The sequence below is a fragment of the Somniosus microcephalus genome, chromosome 1, assembly GCF_052327205.1.
Source record: "Somniosus microcephalus isolate GS21.2 chromosome 1, FLI_Smic_1.0, whole genome shotgun sequence".
Classification (NCBI taxonomy): Eukaryota; Metazoa; Chordata; class Chondrichthyes; order Squaliformes; family Somniosidae; genus Somniosus; species Somniosus microcephalus.
The window spans coordinates 157750575-157769056 of record NC_140987.1 but is presented as its reverse complement, the minus strand read 5'-3'; the positions used below and the strand labels follow the sequence as shown (position 1 = coordinate 157769056).

At 44.6% G+C, this 18482-nt stretch overlaps 1 protein-coding gene across 2 annotated transcripts in view; it reads left to right on the top strand.

The window, feature by feature from the left end:
• hsd17b4 (hydroxysteroid (17-beta) dehydrogenase 4) overlaps window positions 1–18482 on the top strand; it is a 235015-nt gene that overhangs the window by 155368 nt on the left and 61165 nt on the right. For both annotated transcript variants that reach the window (XM_085986923.1, XM_085986934.1), the window contains exons 15-17: window positions 8479–8550; window positions 9209–9312; window positions 11471–11536. In XM_085986923.1, coding sequence (XP_085843049.1) covers window positions 8479–8550; window positions 9209–9312; window positions 11471–11536 — 242 coding nt within the window. The remainder of the gene's footprint in view (window positions 1–8478; window positions 8551–9208; window positions 9313–11470; window positions 11537–18482) is intronic.

The window sequence follows — 18482 nt, the reverse complement described above, 5'->3', positions numbered from 1 at the left end:
GAATTCAACAATACCAGCGCTTTCTTGTCATCTGGCACTTCATTCGCCTTGCAGTATACTTCTATGCGTTTGACATATGTCGTCCAATCTTCGACTTCATTGTCGAATGCTGTGATACTGCCACTCTTCGGCATTTTTGGGTTTGGTTAGACTGGCTTAAAATGACGTCTTCCGCGCTTTCCTTTCTTCCCCGCTGCGGCTTAAAATGGCGTCTCCTGCGCTGCTGCCAACGCCGCTCTCGGCGGTCCTCGTGGCAAATCGCGACGCCCTGTGGGTTTCGCGCGCTGCTCCTGCGCTGCTGCCAACGCCGCTCTCTGCGGTCCTTGTGGCAATGGCAGCGCCTCGCTTTTTCCTGCGCGCCGCTCTCCCCCGTTGACGCTGCTCGGCCCTTGAACACCGGCTGCCCTTTGCTCTTTCTCGTCTCTCTCCCCCGTTGACGCCGCTCGGTCCTGAACACCGGCTGCGCCCTGTGCGCTCTGCCCTCTCCCCCGTCGACGCTGTTCGGCCCTTGAACACCGGCTGCGCTCTGCTCTCTCTCGTCTCTCTCTCCCCCGTTGACGCCGCTCGGTCCTGAACACCGGCTGCGCCCTGTGCGCTCTGCCCTCTCTCCCCCGTCGACGCTGTTCGGCCCTTGAACACCGGCTGCGCTCTGCTCTCTCTCGTCTCTCTCCCCCGTTGACGCCGCTCGGTCCTGAACACCGGCTGCGCCCTGTGCGCTCTGCCCTCTCTCTCTCCCCCGTCGACGCTGCTTGGCCTTTTTCTGTGCCGCTCGGTCGGCTCTAGCCTGCCGCTGTCCGGGAAGGGTCTGCGCAGTACCTGTTGCCAGCCCGTTTCGCTGGACCACCGTGACTGGAAAGCCAAGCCTGACTCTCGACAGCCTCCCCTGCAATGCTCAAGCCTCCGCTGGATGACTGGGCGGTTGCCCGTGGTCGACGCCCGTGCTTCTGGACTCGACCTTCTTCCACTGTTCTCCAGGAGCGAATCCCTGGGAGGTGATGCAGAGTTGCAGGTAGGTTCGAACTTGCTCGTCGCCTCTGTTACGTCCGTGTAATAATAAGAAAAGGACTGCAGAAAACGGTACAACAGGTGTTTACTCAACGTGGTTCAAACTGCAACTGAACTGTACAGATTACTACTCAACGTTATATACAGGTGTGGTCACTGCCAGTACTACAGTATACATGAGCTGTAAAAAGTAGTTCTCCCCCTTAAAGGTACATACATTACAGTCTCCTTACCTAAGGAAGGATATACTTGCCATAGAGGGAGTGCAACAAAGGTTTACCAGACTGATTCCTGGGATGGGGGGATTGTCCTATGAGGAGAGATTGAGTAGACCAGGCCTATGTTCTCTAGAGTTTAAAAGAATGAGAGATGATCTCATTGAAACATACAAAATTCTTACAGGGCTTGACAGAGTAGATGCAGGGAGGATGTTTCCCCTGGCTGGGGAGTCTAGTACCAGGGGTCACCACCTCAGAATAAGGGGTCGGCCATTTAGGACTGAGATGAGGAGAAATGTTTTCTGTCAGAGGGTGGTGAATCTTTGGAATTCTCTACCTCAGAGGGTTGTGGAGGCTCAGTTGTTGAGTATATTCAAGACCAAGATCGATAGACTTTTGGATATTAAGGGAGTCAAGGGATAGTGCAGGAAAGTGGAGTTGAAGTAGAAGATCAGCCATGATCTTATTGAATGGGGGAGCAGGCTCGAGCGGCCGAAAGGCCTGCTCCTATTTCTTATGTTGTTATGTTCTTAAGGCTAATAGGCATATAAATGTGTTGAGGTAGAAATGTGGCAGAATGGATGTATCTGGATAAAATGAAAAACCACAGATCTCTTTAATCAGGATGGATTATTCAGACTCAGTTGAACTGTGAATGTTAGAGTATTTAATAAATAAAAAGATGTACCTAAGGATTCATATTTGTTTACATTCAAATATTTTACCTGCTTTACATACAAATATCTCGTGCAGTTGCTTATGTATTCTGCTCAAGTACATTTTTAACACCTCATTTATATTGCCGAAGTGCTTCAGTTCGATCTCTTGTTGCTGATTAAGCCCCACTTACAAGTAGTTTTGCCAACAATTGCCACGTAACGGAGATTCATACATGAGCAGTTGCAAATGACTTTAGAGCAACTGTGTGGGGCCATTTGCACCTTCATTGCCTGGATGGTAATCTGGCAGAAAGGCTCGCCTGTCCGTTGTAGAACCTACTCGAATTTCATCCCATTGATTTGTGTTTCTGACTTTGAGTCTGACTGGATTTTCTCCAATGTCAGTAGAAGGTCTATACAGGGCAACAATGCTAAAATTGCAGATGCAAAATACAAGACCTGCGACCAATGGCTGTTTTTTATATATGGCGGAGCTGGCACACAATTGTCCAGAGGCACCACCAAAACTTTTCAAGGGAGGCATTACTAGCTCAGTTGGTGTTGGCTTTGCTTGCTTTACAAGGTTATTTGTAATGGAGGCAACCCTGTTAAGTAAATTGGTTGAGTCTTTTCAGTCTATGTATGCATTGAACTTGATATACTCTGGTTAAAGCAGATTTCCCCCTCACCTTCATTATCTCCTTCAGTCCTAATTCTCTGTGTGCATTCTCTTATGCTCCAGCACCAGCATATGTCTTATTCCCCAGTCCTTCTGTTTCATCATTGGTGTCAATCGTTCAGCTGTCTTGCCCCTGCCCTCTGGAATTCCCTACCTCTGCATCTCTGCCTTGTCACTTCCCTTCCTGTTTTTCGGAAACCTCTCTGGCATATTAATTTTTGACTGTGCTTTTGCCTCCTCTTGACCGTCCATTTCCCCGTTTGGTGTCCATTTTGTTATCTACTACCACCCCGCCCCGCCGCCAACAAGTCACTCTGATACGTAGGTTTATACATAATGAGTGCCATATCAATACAAGTTGTTGCTACAGCTTTGTCAGATTTATGAACCTAAGAATTAGGAGCAGGAGCCTATTCCACCATTCAATAAGGTCATGGCTGATCTTCGACCTCAACTTCACTTTCCTGCCCGATCCCCATATCCATGGATTCCCCTACAGTCCAAAAATCTATCTATCTCAGCTTTGAATATACTCAACGACTCAGCATCCACAGCCCGTTGGGGGAGAGAATTCCAAAGGTTCGTAATCCTCTGAGTGAAGAAATTCCTCCTTATCGCAGTCTTAAATGGCCGACCTGTTATCCTGAAACTATGACCCCTAGTTCTAGACTCTCCAGCCAGGTGAAACAACCTCTCGGCATCCACCCTGTCAATCCCCCTCAGAATCTTGTATGTTTCAATGAGATCACCTCCCATACTTCTAAACTCCAGAGAGTATAGGCCCATTCTATTCAATCTCTGCTCACAGGACATCCCAGGAATCAATATAGTGAATCTTCATTGCACCGCCTCCAAGACAAGAATATTCTCCCTCAAGATAAGCAGACCAAAACTGCACCGTACTCCAGGTGTCATCTCGCCAAAGCCCTGTGCAATTGTAGCAAGACTTATTTACTCTTGTACTCCAACCCCCTTGCAATAAAGGCCAACATGCCATTTGCCTTCCTAATTGCCTGCTATACCTGCATACTTTCTTGAGGATGTAACTGGTAGAATTGATGAGGGAGAACCCATGGATGTGGTGTATTTGGACTTTCAGAAGGCTTTCGACAAGGTCCCGCATAAGAGATTAGCATGCAAAGTTAAAGCACATAGGATTGCGGGTAAAGTACTGATTTGGATAGGGAACTGGTTGGCAGACAGAAAGCAAAGAGTTGGAATAAACGTGTCTTTTTATGAGTGGCAGGCAGTGACTAGTGGGGTACCACAGGGATCAGTGCTAGGACCCCAGCTATTCACAATATATATTAATGATTTAGACGAGGGAACTAGATGTAATATCTCCAAGTTTGCAGACGACACAAAGCTGGGTGGGTGAGTGTGCTGTGAGGAGGATGCAGAGAAACTCCAGTATGATTTGGATAGGTTGGGTGAGTGGGCAAACGCATGGCAGATGCAGTATAATGTGGATGAATGTGATGTTATCCACTTTGGTGTCAAAAACAGGAAGGCAAATTATTATCTGAATGGCAATAGATTGGGAGAAGGGGAAGTGCAACGAGACCTGGGTGTCCTTGTGCATCAGTCACTGAAGGTAAGCATGCAGGTGCAGCAGGCGGTTAAGAAGGCAAATGGTATGTTGGCCTTCATAGCGAGAGGATTTGAGTACAGGAGCAAGGATGTCTTGCTGCAGTTGTACAGGGCCTTGGTGAGACCACACCTTGAGTATTGTGTGCAGTTTTGGTCACCTTATCTGAGGAAGGATGTTCTTGTCATGGAGGGAGTGCAGCGAAGATTCACCAGACTGATACCTGCGATGGCAGGGATGACTTATGAAGAGAGATTGGGTCGATTGGGCTTATATTTGTTAGAGTTTAGAAGAATGAGAGGGGATCTCATTGAAACTTATAAAATTCTAACAGGACTAGACAGAGTAGATGCAGGAAGGATGTTCCTGATGGCGGGGGAGTCCAGAACCAGGGGTCACAGTCTAAGGATAAGGGGTAAGCCGTTTAGGACTGAGATGAGGAGGAATTTGTTCACCCAGAGAGTGGTGAACCTGTGGAATTCTCTACCACAGAAGGCAATTGAGGCCAAATCATTAAATATATTCAAGAAGGAGTTAGATACAGTTCTTAAGGCTAAAGGGATCAAGGGATATGGGGAGAAAGCAGGGACAGGGTACTGAATTTGGATGATCAGCCATGATCTCATTGAATGGCGGAGCAGGCTTGAAGGACCGAATGGCCTACTCCTGCTCTTATCTTCTATGTTTCTATGCTAACTCTGTTTCCTGTACAAGGACACCTAAATCTCTGAACACCATTTAAAAAAAGCTGTTTCTCTATTCTTCTGACCAAAGTGAATAATCTCACATTCCCTCACATTATAGTCCATCTGCCACCTTATTGCCCACTCACTTAACCTGTCTAAATCCCTGTGCAGGCTCTTTGTGTCCTCCTCACATCATACTTTCCCGTCTAGCTTTGTATCGTCAGCAAACTTGGATACATTGCACTAGGTCCCTTCATCTAAGTCATTTAATATAGGTTGTAAATAGCTGAGGCCGAAGCACTGATCCTTGTGGCACCCACGTTATAGCCTGTCAACCTGAAAAATGGCCCGTTTTTCCCTACTCTCTGGGCTAAAAATTGAGGAGCGCAAACTTTGCCGTGGTGCTACTTTTAGCGCCCAGCCTCCCTCATGGGGCACTGTGAGAGAATATCGCGGAGCTACGTGCTGCGGTATTGCAGGCCTTCCTCCCCTTCTTAAAGGGGAGGGGCCTTGTGCAGTGCGACCAGGGGCCCAGCTGGGCCCCCAGGGATCGGGAGTGCCGGCAAAGGAGCCCGGCACTCGAGAAGTGCCGGGCTCATGGAGCGCAGCCGGCACTCCACGGGGGTGCGGGTAAGGAGGCCGGGGACGGGAGCGGAGGCAGGTGCTGGCATAAGGTCCAGGGAATTTGTTGGCTTTTAGGCCAATTGGTTGTTCCAAGTACTTTTTCTCTACTGATATTAATTACTTTAAGTTTGTCACTCTCATTAGCACCTTGGTTCCCCACTATTTTTGGTATGATTTTTGTGCCTTCTACTGTGAAGACAGATACACAATATTTGTTTAAAGTCTCTGCCATTTCCTTATTTCCCCATTATAATTTCTCCTGTCTCAGCCTCTAAGGGACCAATGCTTACTTTTGCTATTCTCTTCCTTTTCAAATACATGTAGAAGCTTTTACAGTCTGTTTTTATATTGCTTGCTAGTTTACTCTCATTCTATTTTTTCCCCCTTTTTTATCAATTTTTTTGGTCATCCTTTCCTGGTTTCTAAAGCTCTCCCAATTCTCAGGCTTACTACTATTCTTTGCAACATTATAAGCCTCTTCTTTTAATCTACTACTATCCTTAACTTTAGTTAGCCACAGATGGATCACTTTCCCATGGAGTTTCTATTTCTCAATGGAATGTATATTTCTTGTATACTGATTCTACTTCCTGATCTTCTGAACCAAGATCCTTTCTCATTACTGTCATTATGTTATCCTTTATTATCAGAGCTACCACCCCATCCCTTTTCCATTCTACCTGTTTTTTCAATACGTCAAGCACCCTGGAATATTTAGTTTCCACCCTTTGGTCACTTTGCAACCACGGCCGGAATTTTCACATTGTAGAGTGTGTGGGTTTGGGAGCGGGTCGGTGGCTAAAAGTGCTGAAATTGACAGTACGTCAGGATCCCGACGACTTCTATGTTTAACTGGGGTGCATTTAGAAGCGCGCCAAGGACCCACTCGGGAGAGGCGGACGACCTCATTGAGGTGCTTAACTGCTTGTTTTAGAGACGCTTAAGTCTTTTTAACATGAGGTTTCAACTGTAACGGGTTGTGCACAGGATTCATGGACCTCGGGAACCTTGCCTGTGAAGGGGAAGTGGGAGCTCAGTAGCCATTGAGCTACATCATTAAGTGACAGTTGGAAAAAGCACATAAATACAGACACCTCACACCTGCCTCCTTGCCTAACGGAAAGGCTCTTGCTGATACCATATTGTGCAGAGATTTTGCTTTCATGAGTTTGCAGGTGATTTCTGCAACCTGTGAAGCCATTCTCACCACATTGCAAGTCACTCTCACTACATTGGAGGATTGTGCCTCTGATCTCCACCTTACCTGGCATCTATCAGATCAGCATGGGTGCCGCTTATGCTGTCTCACCTCAGACTTCAGATTTGGACCAAGATGAGCCGCAGCAGAAGCAACAACACCAACAGCCTTCTCCTCATCGATCTAATCCTCCACAGGAAAGAGGAGGTCAGTACAGGGCGGCTCCACGCCGGAGGCAATACCCCCAACATAGCGTATACAGGCAGAGGATGAGCTTCCTGGACATGACTGAACAGCAGTGCTTCAGGAGGCTCAGGCTATCGCGTCAGGTCGTCGCAGACATTTGTAGCTTGCTGGAAGAAGACCTGCTGCCCAGAGGACCTGGTGGCTGTCAAAGTCACCACCCTCAACTTCTTCACCTCATGTTCCTTCCAAGGATCTGCAGCAGACATTTGCAGGATCTCGCAGTCGGCCACCCACAGATGCATCACCCAGGTGACTGATGCCATGTTTCACAAGTCTTCCACTTATGTAAACTTTGCCACTGAAGCCAGTGTTACTGAGCAGGCGCTCAGCTTTGCGGCTCTGGCTGGTTTCCCACAGGTGCAGGGAGTCTTCGACTGTACACGTGGCCATCAAGGCACCCCCAGATCACCCAGGAATGTTTGTGAACCAGAAGTGCTTCCACTCCCTCAAGTCTGCAACCATAAAAAGATTATTTTTGTGTGTGCCAGATTCCCTGGGAGCTGTCATGACTCTCTCATCCTGTGCCAGTCCAGCCTCCCTCAGCTGTTCGCACCTCCAAATAGACTTACCAGCTGGCTGCCTGGAGACGAGGGCTATCCACTGAAGACGTGGTTCATGACACCCTTGAGGAGACCAAGCAATGAGGCTGAGGAGTGCTATAATGAAAGCCCCATGTCCAGCAGATGTGTCATATAGCATGCTGAAGATGTGCTTCAGATGCCTTGGCAGATCTGGAGGAGCCTAAGGTGTGTAACTGCCTCCTGGATCAAAGTGTCCAGGTAACTCTTCCCCTTCCTGATGCCCCGCAATGTCTGCACCTCGGACTCCGGCTCAACAACTCTGAGCTGAAGTTCCTCGAGATGCAGGCACTTACGTCTGGGATCGCGATGCTCTCCACAAACTCCCACATGCTGTAGTTGCAGCACAGCACCTACACTGCCATCCCTATATAATGATGTGGAGATGCCAGTGTTGGACTGGGGTGGACAAATGTGAGAAGTCACACAACACCAGGTTATAGTCCCAACAGCCTTATTTGAAATCACAAGCTTTCGGAGCGCTGCTCCTTCGTCAGGTGAAGTCCTGACTTTAGATAAATTAAATTAAATATTTACCTGTAACACAAACCACTACATGTATTGAAGGCGACAAGCAGCAGCTCCTTCCTCTTCTGCTCCGATTTCCCACTCTCCAAATTTCCAACTTTAACACTCTGTTTAAGTGCACTGCGTTTAAGACCACTCTATGCAGACCACTCTTTGGTTAATGTTTTCAAAATATTTTCACTTACAGGTGATAAAACCAATAGGCATCTTTTAAAAAATATGTAGCTTGGCATGATCATGCTTTAAACTAGATAACATGAAAATGCATTTTTAATCTTAGTGCAGAAACATAATTATGGAAATATCTGTTAAATATTGGTTGGAAGTGTTTAGATTAAAAAGTTGTGTAATTTCATAAGTTGACTTTATTGATCTGGTATAAAGTGACACTCTTTCCCTAACCTTGCTGCTTTTGGAGAAACAAAAAGTTTAATCTTTTAAGGATAATCATGTTTGTTATATTTGTTAGGGACACTGAAATCAGAGAGTACTATTGCAGATGTTCTTGATAAAGGATCTGGTGCTGTTATACTTCTCGATGGTAAGTTACATGTCAAGTAAACTTTTTCACTTTAGGTTTCATAGTGAATTTTTGATGAAGTTATATACTTAAAACAATCTCCCTCAATCTTTTTTTTTCTTTTATGTTTGCTTGCCATTACTCTAATTCAAAAGTTGCCACTTTGCCGCATGTAATAACAAGATGGGCCCAAGGTTGAATCCGAGCAAAACAATTTTTGCTCTATTGAGAGGGGCTCAATTTCAACAATTGATAGCCCATTTTTCTCATTGCTTCCCATGTTTCAAAATGTACAAAATAAAGTCTGTTTATAGTAAATGAGGTATTGGATGAAAATGGTAATGCTGTTAAATGCTTCCTATTTAAACACAACATCATTTTGCTCACAAAGCATACGTGTAAAATACCTGCTTAGTCCTGCAATTTGAAGGCAGAATCAGAGTTACGGCAGGAGGCTGCGGATTTTTGACCTCATACACTCGAGACTCTGGGGCACATTGGGTGGGTGGGTGAGTGTTGAGGAATATCCAGCCAACTGAGTAAATGCTAACTTTCTCTGAGTGCCTGGCTTATGTAGTCATCCATTAAAGTTGAGGTTTTTTTTCTTAAGACTTGTACAGATAAATTTCACCTACACTGAATATATCTGGAGCTAACTGTAGTTCTACTTACCTTTCAGTTCATACCTACAATGAGAGCGACTTGGTCTGCTATAACCAGTTCTCTCTCTTTGTTGTGGGGGCTGGAGGCTTTGGTGGAAAAAGGACATCTGATAAAGTTAAGGTAAATCTCAACAAACACATGCTTTAGGCATTTTTTAAGATTACTTGTGTCATTTTCAATTCTGACTATTCAAGTCACAATATTATATGTGTTAGTAAGACACAAATATTTCCTCTGAGCAAGATTTTAGTTTAGTTCAAAACTGGCCATTCTCTCAGAACATAGAATATTTTATACCACAATTAGTAAATTCTAAGGTTTTTCACTTTGTCATGGTTATTAAACTGAAATGTACTTCTTGAATTTCTAATAATAACATTCTACAGTCGTGAGGTGAAATCCCCACAGAGAGATGTGAGAAATATTAAAGCACTTTTCATTTTACAGCAAATAAGTATAAAATAGAATTTCTATCCCATATTCCGTGATTGTATTTTATACCTCACTCTTAGGGTGTAATGTCAAGTTCCACATGTACACTGACAACACCCAGCTCTACCCCACCACCACCTCGCGACCTCTCCACTCGTTCTTTGTTGTCAGACTGCTTGTCCCACATCAACAATAACAACTTATATTTATATAGCATCTTTAACATCGTAAAACGTCCCACGGTGCTTCACAGGAGCGTTATCAAACAATATTTGACACCAATCCACAAAAGGAGATATTAGGGCAGATTACTAAAAGTTTGGTCAAAGAAGTAGGTTTTATGGGACTTCTTAAAGGAAAAAAGAGAGGTTTAGAAAGGCAATTCCAGAGCTTAGGCCTTGGCAGCTCAAGGCACGGGCACCAATGGTGGAGCAATTTAAAATCGGGGATGCTCAAGAGGTGAGAATTAGAAGAGCACAGATATCTCATGAGTCCTGGATGAGCCACAATTTCCTCCAATTAAACATTAGAAAGACCAAAGCCATTGTCTTTGGCCCCCGCCGCAAACTCTGTTCCCTAGCCACCGATTCCATCCTCTTCCTAACTACTGTCTCGGGCTGAACCAGAATGTTCGCAACCTCGGCATCCTATTTGTCCGTGAGTTCTATCACCAAGACCACCTATTTCCACCATTGTAATATCACCCATCTCTGCCCCTCCCTCATCTGCTGAAAACCTTTTCTATGCTGTTGTTACCTCCAGACTTGACTATTCGACTGTTCTCCTGACTGGCCTGACTCCCATCTTCCACCCTCCAAAAACGTATCATCCAAAACTCTGCTGCCCGTATACTAACTCACACCTAGTCCCATCACCCCTGTACTTGCTGACCTACATTAGCTATCTGTCCACAATGCCTCAAATCCCTGCGTGGCCTTGCCCCTCCCTATTTCTGTAACCTCCTCTACAACCATCTGAAAACTTTGCATTTCTCCAACTCTGACATCATGTACATTCCCCACTTCCTTCGCCGTACCATAAACATTCACTCCCTCCACCACCGGCGTACTGTGGCTGCAGTGTGTACCATCTACAAGATGCACTGCAGCAACTCGCCAAGGCTTCTTCGGCAGCACCTCCCAAACCTGCGACCTCTTCCACCTAGAAGGGCAAGGGCAGCAGGCGCATGGGAACACCACCACCTCCAAGTTCCTCTCCAAGTCACACACCATCTTGACTTAGAAGTATATCGTCACTGGGTCAAAATCCTGGAACTCCCTCCCTAACTGCGCTGTGGGAGTACTTTCACCACACGGACTGCAATGGTTCAAGAAGGCGGCTCACCACCACCTTCTCGAGGGCAATTAGGGATGGGCAATAAATGCTGGCCTTGCCAGCGACGCCCACATCCCGTAAAATGAATTAAAAAAAAAAATGCCTTCAACTGTCTAGGCTCCAAGCTCTGCAATTCTCTCCCTAAACCTCGCCACCTCTCCACTTCTGTGCCCCTCTTAAGATGTTTTAGTCAACTGTCTAACGTCTCCTTCTTTGGCTCTGTGTCAATTTTTGTCTGATTACAGCGCCTTGGGATGTTTTACTACATTAAAGGTGCTATATAAATGCATGATGTTGTAAACAAAGTTTTCAGTGAAAGCCTGTTGAGTGTGGAATTTATCTCACTCATATCATCAGTAAGTTCTATAACTCATTCCTGTACATGCTTGTGAATTACTCATTCCTCCTTAGTGTGATGATCATGCATTTATTAGTTCACTGTTGAGCACCCTTTTTGTATATACATTTGTCTATATTTTGAGAATATTAAGATAATTTTTGTTTTGTCCAGGTTACTATGAATCCTCCCAACAGACCCGCCGATGCCACGATGAGTGATGTAACAAGTGTAGACCAGGTAATGTGCTCAGTTATTACTATTTTTTTATTTGTTCATGGGATGTGGGCGTCGCTGGCAAGGCCAGCATTTATTGCCCTTGAGAAGGTGGTGGTGCCGCCGCCTTGAACCACTGCAGTCCATGTGGTGAAGGTACTCCCACAGTGCTGTTAGGTGGGGAGTTCCAGGGTTTTGATTGTGTTTGCATCAGTTTGTGTGAGCTTTCTTTCTACAGAAAATTTACTTCTTGTAAACCTAAATAGGATGAATTGAAAATGCTCATTTATTTTTATAATGAATGCTATTAGGTATTCCAGTTCAAATATAAATTAATAGTTTTTGTAATTTGGGCGAGGATTACTGACCTATCATATTGTGGAAACAGGAAATCTGTGTTGGGAACTGTTTACAAATATGGGGCAACTAATGCAATTTAATACAGTACTCTATGAATTTTGCTAAATATTATCATGCTGCAAAATGTAGACTCAGCATTTGCAATGGATGAGAGTAAATAAGTTTCTGTAAAAGATGGATCAAGACATTTTAAATTATTTCTGTGATCTGGATGTCATCAGACTTCCTGTGTTAGGAAAAAAAAGGAATTAAGTATTCTGAGGGGGATTAACAGGGTAGATGCTGAGAGGTTGTTTCCCCTGGCTGGAGAGTCTAGGACTAGGGGGCATAGTCTCAGGATAAGGGTTGGTCATTTAAGACGGAGATGAGGAGGAATTTCTTCACTCAGAGGGTTGTGAATCTTTGGAATTCTTTCCCCCAAAGGGCTGTGGATGCTGAATTGTTGAGTATATTCAAGGCTGAGATGGAAAGATGTTTGGACTCTAGGGGAATCAAGGGATATGGAGATCTGGTGGGAAAGTGGACTTGAGGTCGAAGATCAACCATGATCTTATTGAATGGTGGAGTAGGCTCGAGGGGGCTGTATGGACTACTCCTCCTAATTCTTATGTTCTTAAGTGAGTTGTTTCAGAATTAATTGGCCTGAACAAAATTGCCTGGTTTGCAATATGTGTGCTATTTAATAACTCATTTCCTTTAACCCAATTTTTATTTTGTACTTGGAATTGAGCTCAGATTCATGGACAATTGATAAACCTGAAGTATTCCCATGGTACAGTACTGATCACAGATACAAAGTATGAATTATAAGAGATACTTGAAGATAAATAAAATAATTTAGGACTAAAAATTGAAAAGTGCAAAGAATATCAATGGTAATCAAAAGGAAAGAGAGCCTCTCCAAGAATTGACCTTGGAATGAACAAGGTAGAGTTAATACATAAACGTTAAAAGATACAGGTTTGGCCCAAATAAAAGCTAGAAGAGGCAAAGTATTGTTCCCTAGTGGGAAAGGAGAAGATTTCAACAAAAGAATTGAGGGGGTAAATGAGTGTCTGGCAGCATGGTGAGAGTACAACAATGCTGCCGTCATAAATAACTGGGGTTCCTTCCAGAATAAAAAGGTACAGTAGAGACGGGCTACACTTAACCTAAGTAGGGACAAAGAGACTTGCGAGGAACATTGAAGCAGCAAAAGAAAATCATTTTAAATTAGTTGGGTGGGGGGGGGGTGGGTGGAAAGGCAGGGTGGAAATGGGATCAAGTGAAAAAGGTCATGGGGTTGAAGCTGGTAGTTACGAGCTGAGAAATTTGGAAAAAAATACAAGTGAGCCAGAGAGCAAAATTCAGCAGACATTGGAAAACATGAGAGGAGGCAAATCTTTAACAAAATATATGTACGTGAATGTTAGAAGCATCAGAAATAACATGCTGGAGGCAGTTGTGGTAACAGGGAACCAAGATGTTGTGGAAATATCAGATATATGATTAAATCAAGAGGATGAAAATTAATATAACATTCAGGCATATAAAGTGCTTGGAAAAGACAAAATGGACAGAAAATGAGGTGGTGCAGCCCTCTATATCAGGAACATTTTTGAGAGGTAAACGTTGATTCTACAAAATGAATTACTCTGGTTAGACATCTCTAATGCTTCAAAAACAAATCAAATCTAACACTAGGGGTATGTTATTGATCACTTGGTCAGCATAAGGAGGATAATTTGCTTCATGAAGAAATACTGTAAGAAGGAAAAGTGAAAACTGTAAAGTTATTTTAAGAGGACACTTCAATCAACCTAATACAAAGTGGGAAAACCCAAGTGGTTCAGAGTCAGTATGTGAAATGTATGACTGTTTTGACCCAGTGCATCTTGACCTGGTATTCATTAATGACCCAGAAAATGTAAAGGAAGTAGAAGTTGTAGCATTCCTGTGGGACAGTAACAACAGAATGATGCAGCTTAATATTTTCTAGGAGTTAGAAATAATCAAAACTACGAACAAGGTACATCATTTTAAAAGGGCTAAATTTAATGAAATAAGGGTAGCAACTAAAGCAGTTAAATTGGGAGAGGTTGTTCAACAATATTTCAGTGGAAGACAAGTGAAACGCTTTTAAAGATTTGTACCAGGTATTTCCTCAAGGATTCTCCTGATTGACCCCATAACTTTGAAAAATTGATGGTTGCTGGTCTCTGGAAAATAGGGCGTCCCTTAGCTGCCCACCAGCAGTCAGATAAGTGTGGGGAAGGAGGTTCTCCTCCCGTCCCCACAAAGGAAAGTTTAAAAAAGCTACCTGGAGGGCCTCTATAGCTTCCCAAAACACTTCTGGCCAGCCTTCACGTGGCAGGAAAGGACCGCAAAGTTAAAATCGTTGTTGGGACCGGACAGTGTAATCAGTCCCCGCGTAGCATATGTGATTTAGAACCCCACTGACTTCGGGTGGGTGGCTTAACCGCCTGTCCAGAAGCGTCACTTAAAGTGGAAATGGTGGGGTTCGGCAGCTTTCCAACAGGTAAGTAACTCACAGCATTTTAATTGCCCACTCACCTGGTTTCCCCACGAGGGTATGGTTAAAATCGTTCGAGTGATTTCCTTAGATACTACGGCAGCTGATCAGAGACTCTCGGAGGAAATTCCTGGCACTAATGTTGAGCATATAGAATAATTACATTCTCAAAACTAGCAAGCTCAGGCTAAATGGATTAACACACAAAGGGAAAGTGAGACTACAGCAAGAGGACAGTCAGAGAAAAGGTGAAAAACTGTAAAAAGACACAAACGGCCTTGAAACTGAGGATGAGCATAAAATGCTAAACGTTCTGCGTGACTACTTCCTTCAAGTATTCACAAGGGAAGACATGAGTAACATGCCCTTTCCATGCAAAGGTGTTCGAAATAAAATCAACAGGGGTAGATAGTCCTCGTCATGCCTGTTTTTGGACAGCTATTTATATATTTTTTTAGATATACCCACCACACTTATAGTGAGACGCAATCATGCAGAAATATTTCTGTTACACTATTTTTGAACAAAAGAGAGGGAAAAGCCAGTTTTAATCTTAAAGTTTCCCAGTAACAGATATAAAAAAAACATTGGTTCTTTAATCGACCAGAAGATCTACCTGAAAACAATTAGCTTTTAAATGACTTTAGTAAGTCACAGCTATTGCACTTTGTGGCCCCAAAGGGACATGCCAGTTACACAAAGTTCCACTTAAGGTGCAAATTAATACATTGGCCTGGAACTGTCAGCATTTGCTGTCATTACCCCTCTGAAACTGAGCGCAACTTCAGGATTTAGCACATATGCATCTAAACACAGAAATCCTGAAGTTGCAGACAGTCATTCACTTCTCCGACACCGGCTGTGCTGTACACACACCACCCCCCATAGTTGGCAATCAGTGTAATCAGTGAAACTGACAAACTTGGGCTTTTCCGGCGCGAATATCACTGTTAAATACCCCATTAAATGTTAAAGCCTTGTTGAAATAGGTGTAGCTGGGGTTTTAACAGCGTATTGACTGCTAAACAAACTATTTGGCCCTGAAAAACTACTTTTTATATTCATGGAGTGTCAAATTTCTCTTTTATGATTTAAAAATTACAATTAAAAAAAAAAACCTCTAAAATTGTTCATGATATTTCAGCTACTATCTTATCCCCATGTGATAGTCCCAATCTTTATTTTGCTCTAACATTTTTGAAAAGTCCGGATAAAAGTAGCTTTTCATTTCCTGGTTTGCTGACTGAGAATTTTTCAATGTGATTGGCTGCTTAGACAGCTTGTTGACGTCACGATAGCTCTTCACTGGGAATCCCCATAACGGAGTGCGGCAATTAATTACACATCGAAAGAGGCAAACTTCGCGCCACAGAGATCACGAGGTCTCTGGGCAGCTTTCTTTGGGACCAGCGGCAAGCACCTTTGCTTTGCTGCTGACCACAAATTACGGGCCATAGTGTATTGTATAGTATAAATAACCCTGTCCTTAACATGGTTTATCCTTTGATTTACCATAGGCAGTGCCACAGGAAACCTGCTATTAGTATCAGTAAAGTTTTATTTGTACAGCAGCAAATTTTGTTAGATTGTTCATTCTAACTATCTTTAATAGACTGTAGCATAAACATTATGCACAATAGAGAGAATTACTTTACTGTGTTCAATATTTTTAAAATTAAATTCAATGTAGTGCACTGGATAGTTTTCTTGCTTGACATGTCACTGTTCTTAAATGTGTACTTTCATTAGCACTTTAATCTTATGAATACTGAGTGTTCTTAATTTTCAAATTTATAGCACAATGTTTACAAAAAATCCACCTGTACATTTCAAATGCTTAACATTTTACATTTTCATATAAATCAAACTTTAAATAACCTATTTGTTTTTATTTTGGTTCAAAAACCTTGCTGCAGTTCTCAGAAGGTTGATTATGCTGCACAAGAGGGCTGATTCTGCTGCCTAGCAGGTAACAGCACTCGCAGGAAATGATTTGCAGGAAATTGTGGGTGCACATCCCAAGATTGTCTTCCCATTAAAATTAGCAGGTGAAAAATCATAGATTGTGGGCCTATCAGTTCCCATGATGTACTTACACCCTGCAGCCACAGCTCTCCATTGGGTGTGGAATCAGCCCTAAACCTTTTGGAATCCCTTTTTCACAATCCTCTAAAAACCCTAGTGGCAATGTTCAATATGTGAATAATCTATATGCTACCTTAAATAACCTTCTCTATTTTATAAAATGGACTAGTCGGCAGATTTTTTTTTTACAGCAGCAATTTGTAACATTTCAGTTAATTAAAAGACATTTGTTTCATTGACATGAATGTTAACTTCACAGTCTAGTGATCAATTAAAATGTATTAATAATGTAAGAAAACTTCAGTGAAGTTCTGAAAAAGATGCAATGAGAAATAAGGAAAAAACAGCATCCATTTTAACATGCTTTCCCAGTGAAGTTTGGAAAGTTACATGGCAGACAAATTTAGCCCCTCCATTTCAAGCTGCTAGTAGATTTCTCTAATTTTGGCATCTAATAAAAAATGCTAAAACTAAAGATGGAATGCTGGCAGTGATCAACACTTTATATATAAACTGTCTGTCTGTTCTCTATACGTTTGAAAGTTATAGAGCGTACCGACGCGCGCGTCACGTCAAAAGAAAGCTTACGATTACGGACCGGTCATAGGCGTATTTACGTTTCGGCCGGACAAAATTCGCGCCCGCGGTATCCAAAAAACGTTCAACATTCCGCTCATTAGCATCTCATTAGCGACCGTGTGACATCGAGGTCGACCAATCGTACGGCGGGTTCCTGGCGCGTGCCATCCTACAGTTGAGTGTTGAGTGAATTGACGATTGACCAATCCTACGCTTCGGTGACCTGACGGTCGACCAATCGGTGCGTGTGTGGCGGGCCTTATCGTTCTGAACCGAGGTGAGTGGCCGCCATCTTGATTTTTCACGATTTTTTCCCCACACTTTCTGTGTGTTAGGGAACTAAGGTAAACTAAGGTAAATATTTGAATTATGTGTTAGGGAATTAAATAACAATTTATTTGAGTTTTAAATTGTGTTTAGCAACAGTAGGAAATTAAGTGATCCCCTAACCGCCGCCGTCCCCCCCCTCCTCCTCACCCTCGCGCAGGGGGGACTCGGGGCTGCTCTCCAGGCCCGCTGCAGGCAGGCCTGAAGCTCAAACATATCTCTCTCTCTCTCTCTCTCTCTCTCTCTCTCTTCCCTCTCTCTCTCTCTCTCTCCTTCTCCTCTTCCCTCTCTCTCCTTCTCCTCTTCCCTCTCTCTCCTCTTCCCTCTCTCTCTCTACTTCCCCCTCTCTCTCTTCCCGTGAGTGCGGGACCGGAAAAACCGGCGGTTTTTAAATCAACAAATTTCTCTCTCTCTCTGTGGTGAGGGAGGTTTGTCGGGGCCCGGGCTCCTCCACGGGGCGGGGAGGTTTGACGGGGCCGGAGCGCGGGCGGGCCGCCCGAAGTTTCCCGCTCGAGCCGCTCGCTAACGGCCGCCGGGCCGCAGGGTTTCTTATTCTGCCTGCTCCCCGCGGCCGCCTCGCGCCGCTGGCACTGACCGCGCCTGCGCCGCCCGCGAGAGCCCGCTCCCGGCGCCGGTCGCCGCTCAGCTCAAGGGGGGGGAGTGTGAGGAGGGGGGGAAGTGTGAGGGGGGAGGGAGGGGAGTGTGAGGAGGGGGGTGGGGGGAGTGTGAGGGAGAGGAGGGGGGGAGTGTGAGGGAGAGGAGGGGGGGAGTGTGAGGGAGAGGAGGGGGGGAGTGTGAGGGGAGAGGGGGGGAGTGTGAGGGAGAGGAGGGGGGGAGTGTGAGGGAGAGGAGGGGGGAGTGTGAGGGAGAGGAGGGGGGGAGTGTGAGGGAGAGGAGGGGGGGGAGTGTGAGGGAGAGGAGGGGGGGAGTGTGAGGGAGAGGAGGGGGGAGTGTGAGGGAGAGGGGGGGAGTGTGAGGGAGAGGGGGGAGAGTGTGAGGGAGAGGAGGAGGGGGAGAGTGTGAGGGAGAGGAGGGGGAGAGTGTGAGGGAGAGGAGGGGGAGAGTGTGAGGGAGAGGAGGGGGAGAGTGAGGGAGAGGAGGGGGAGA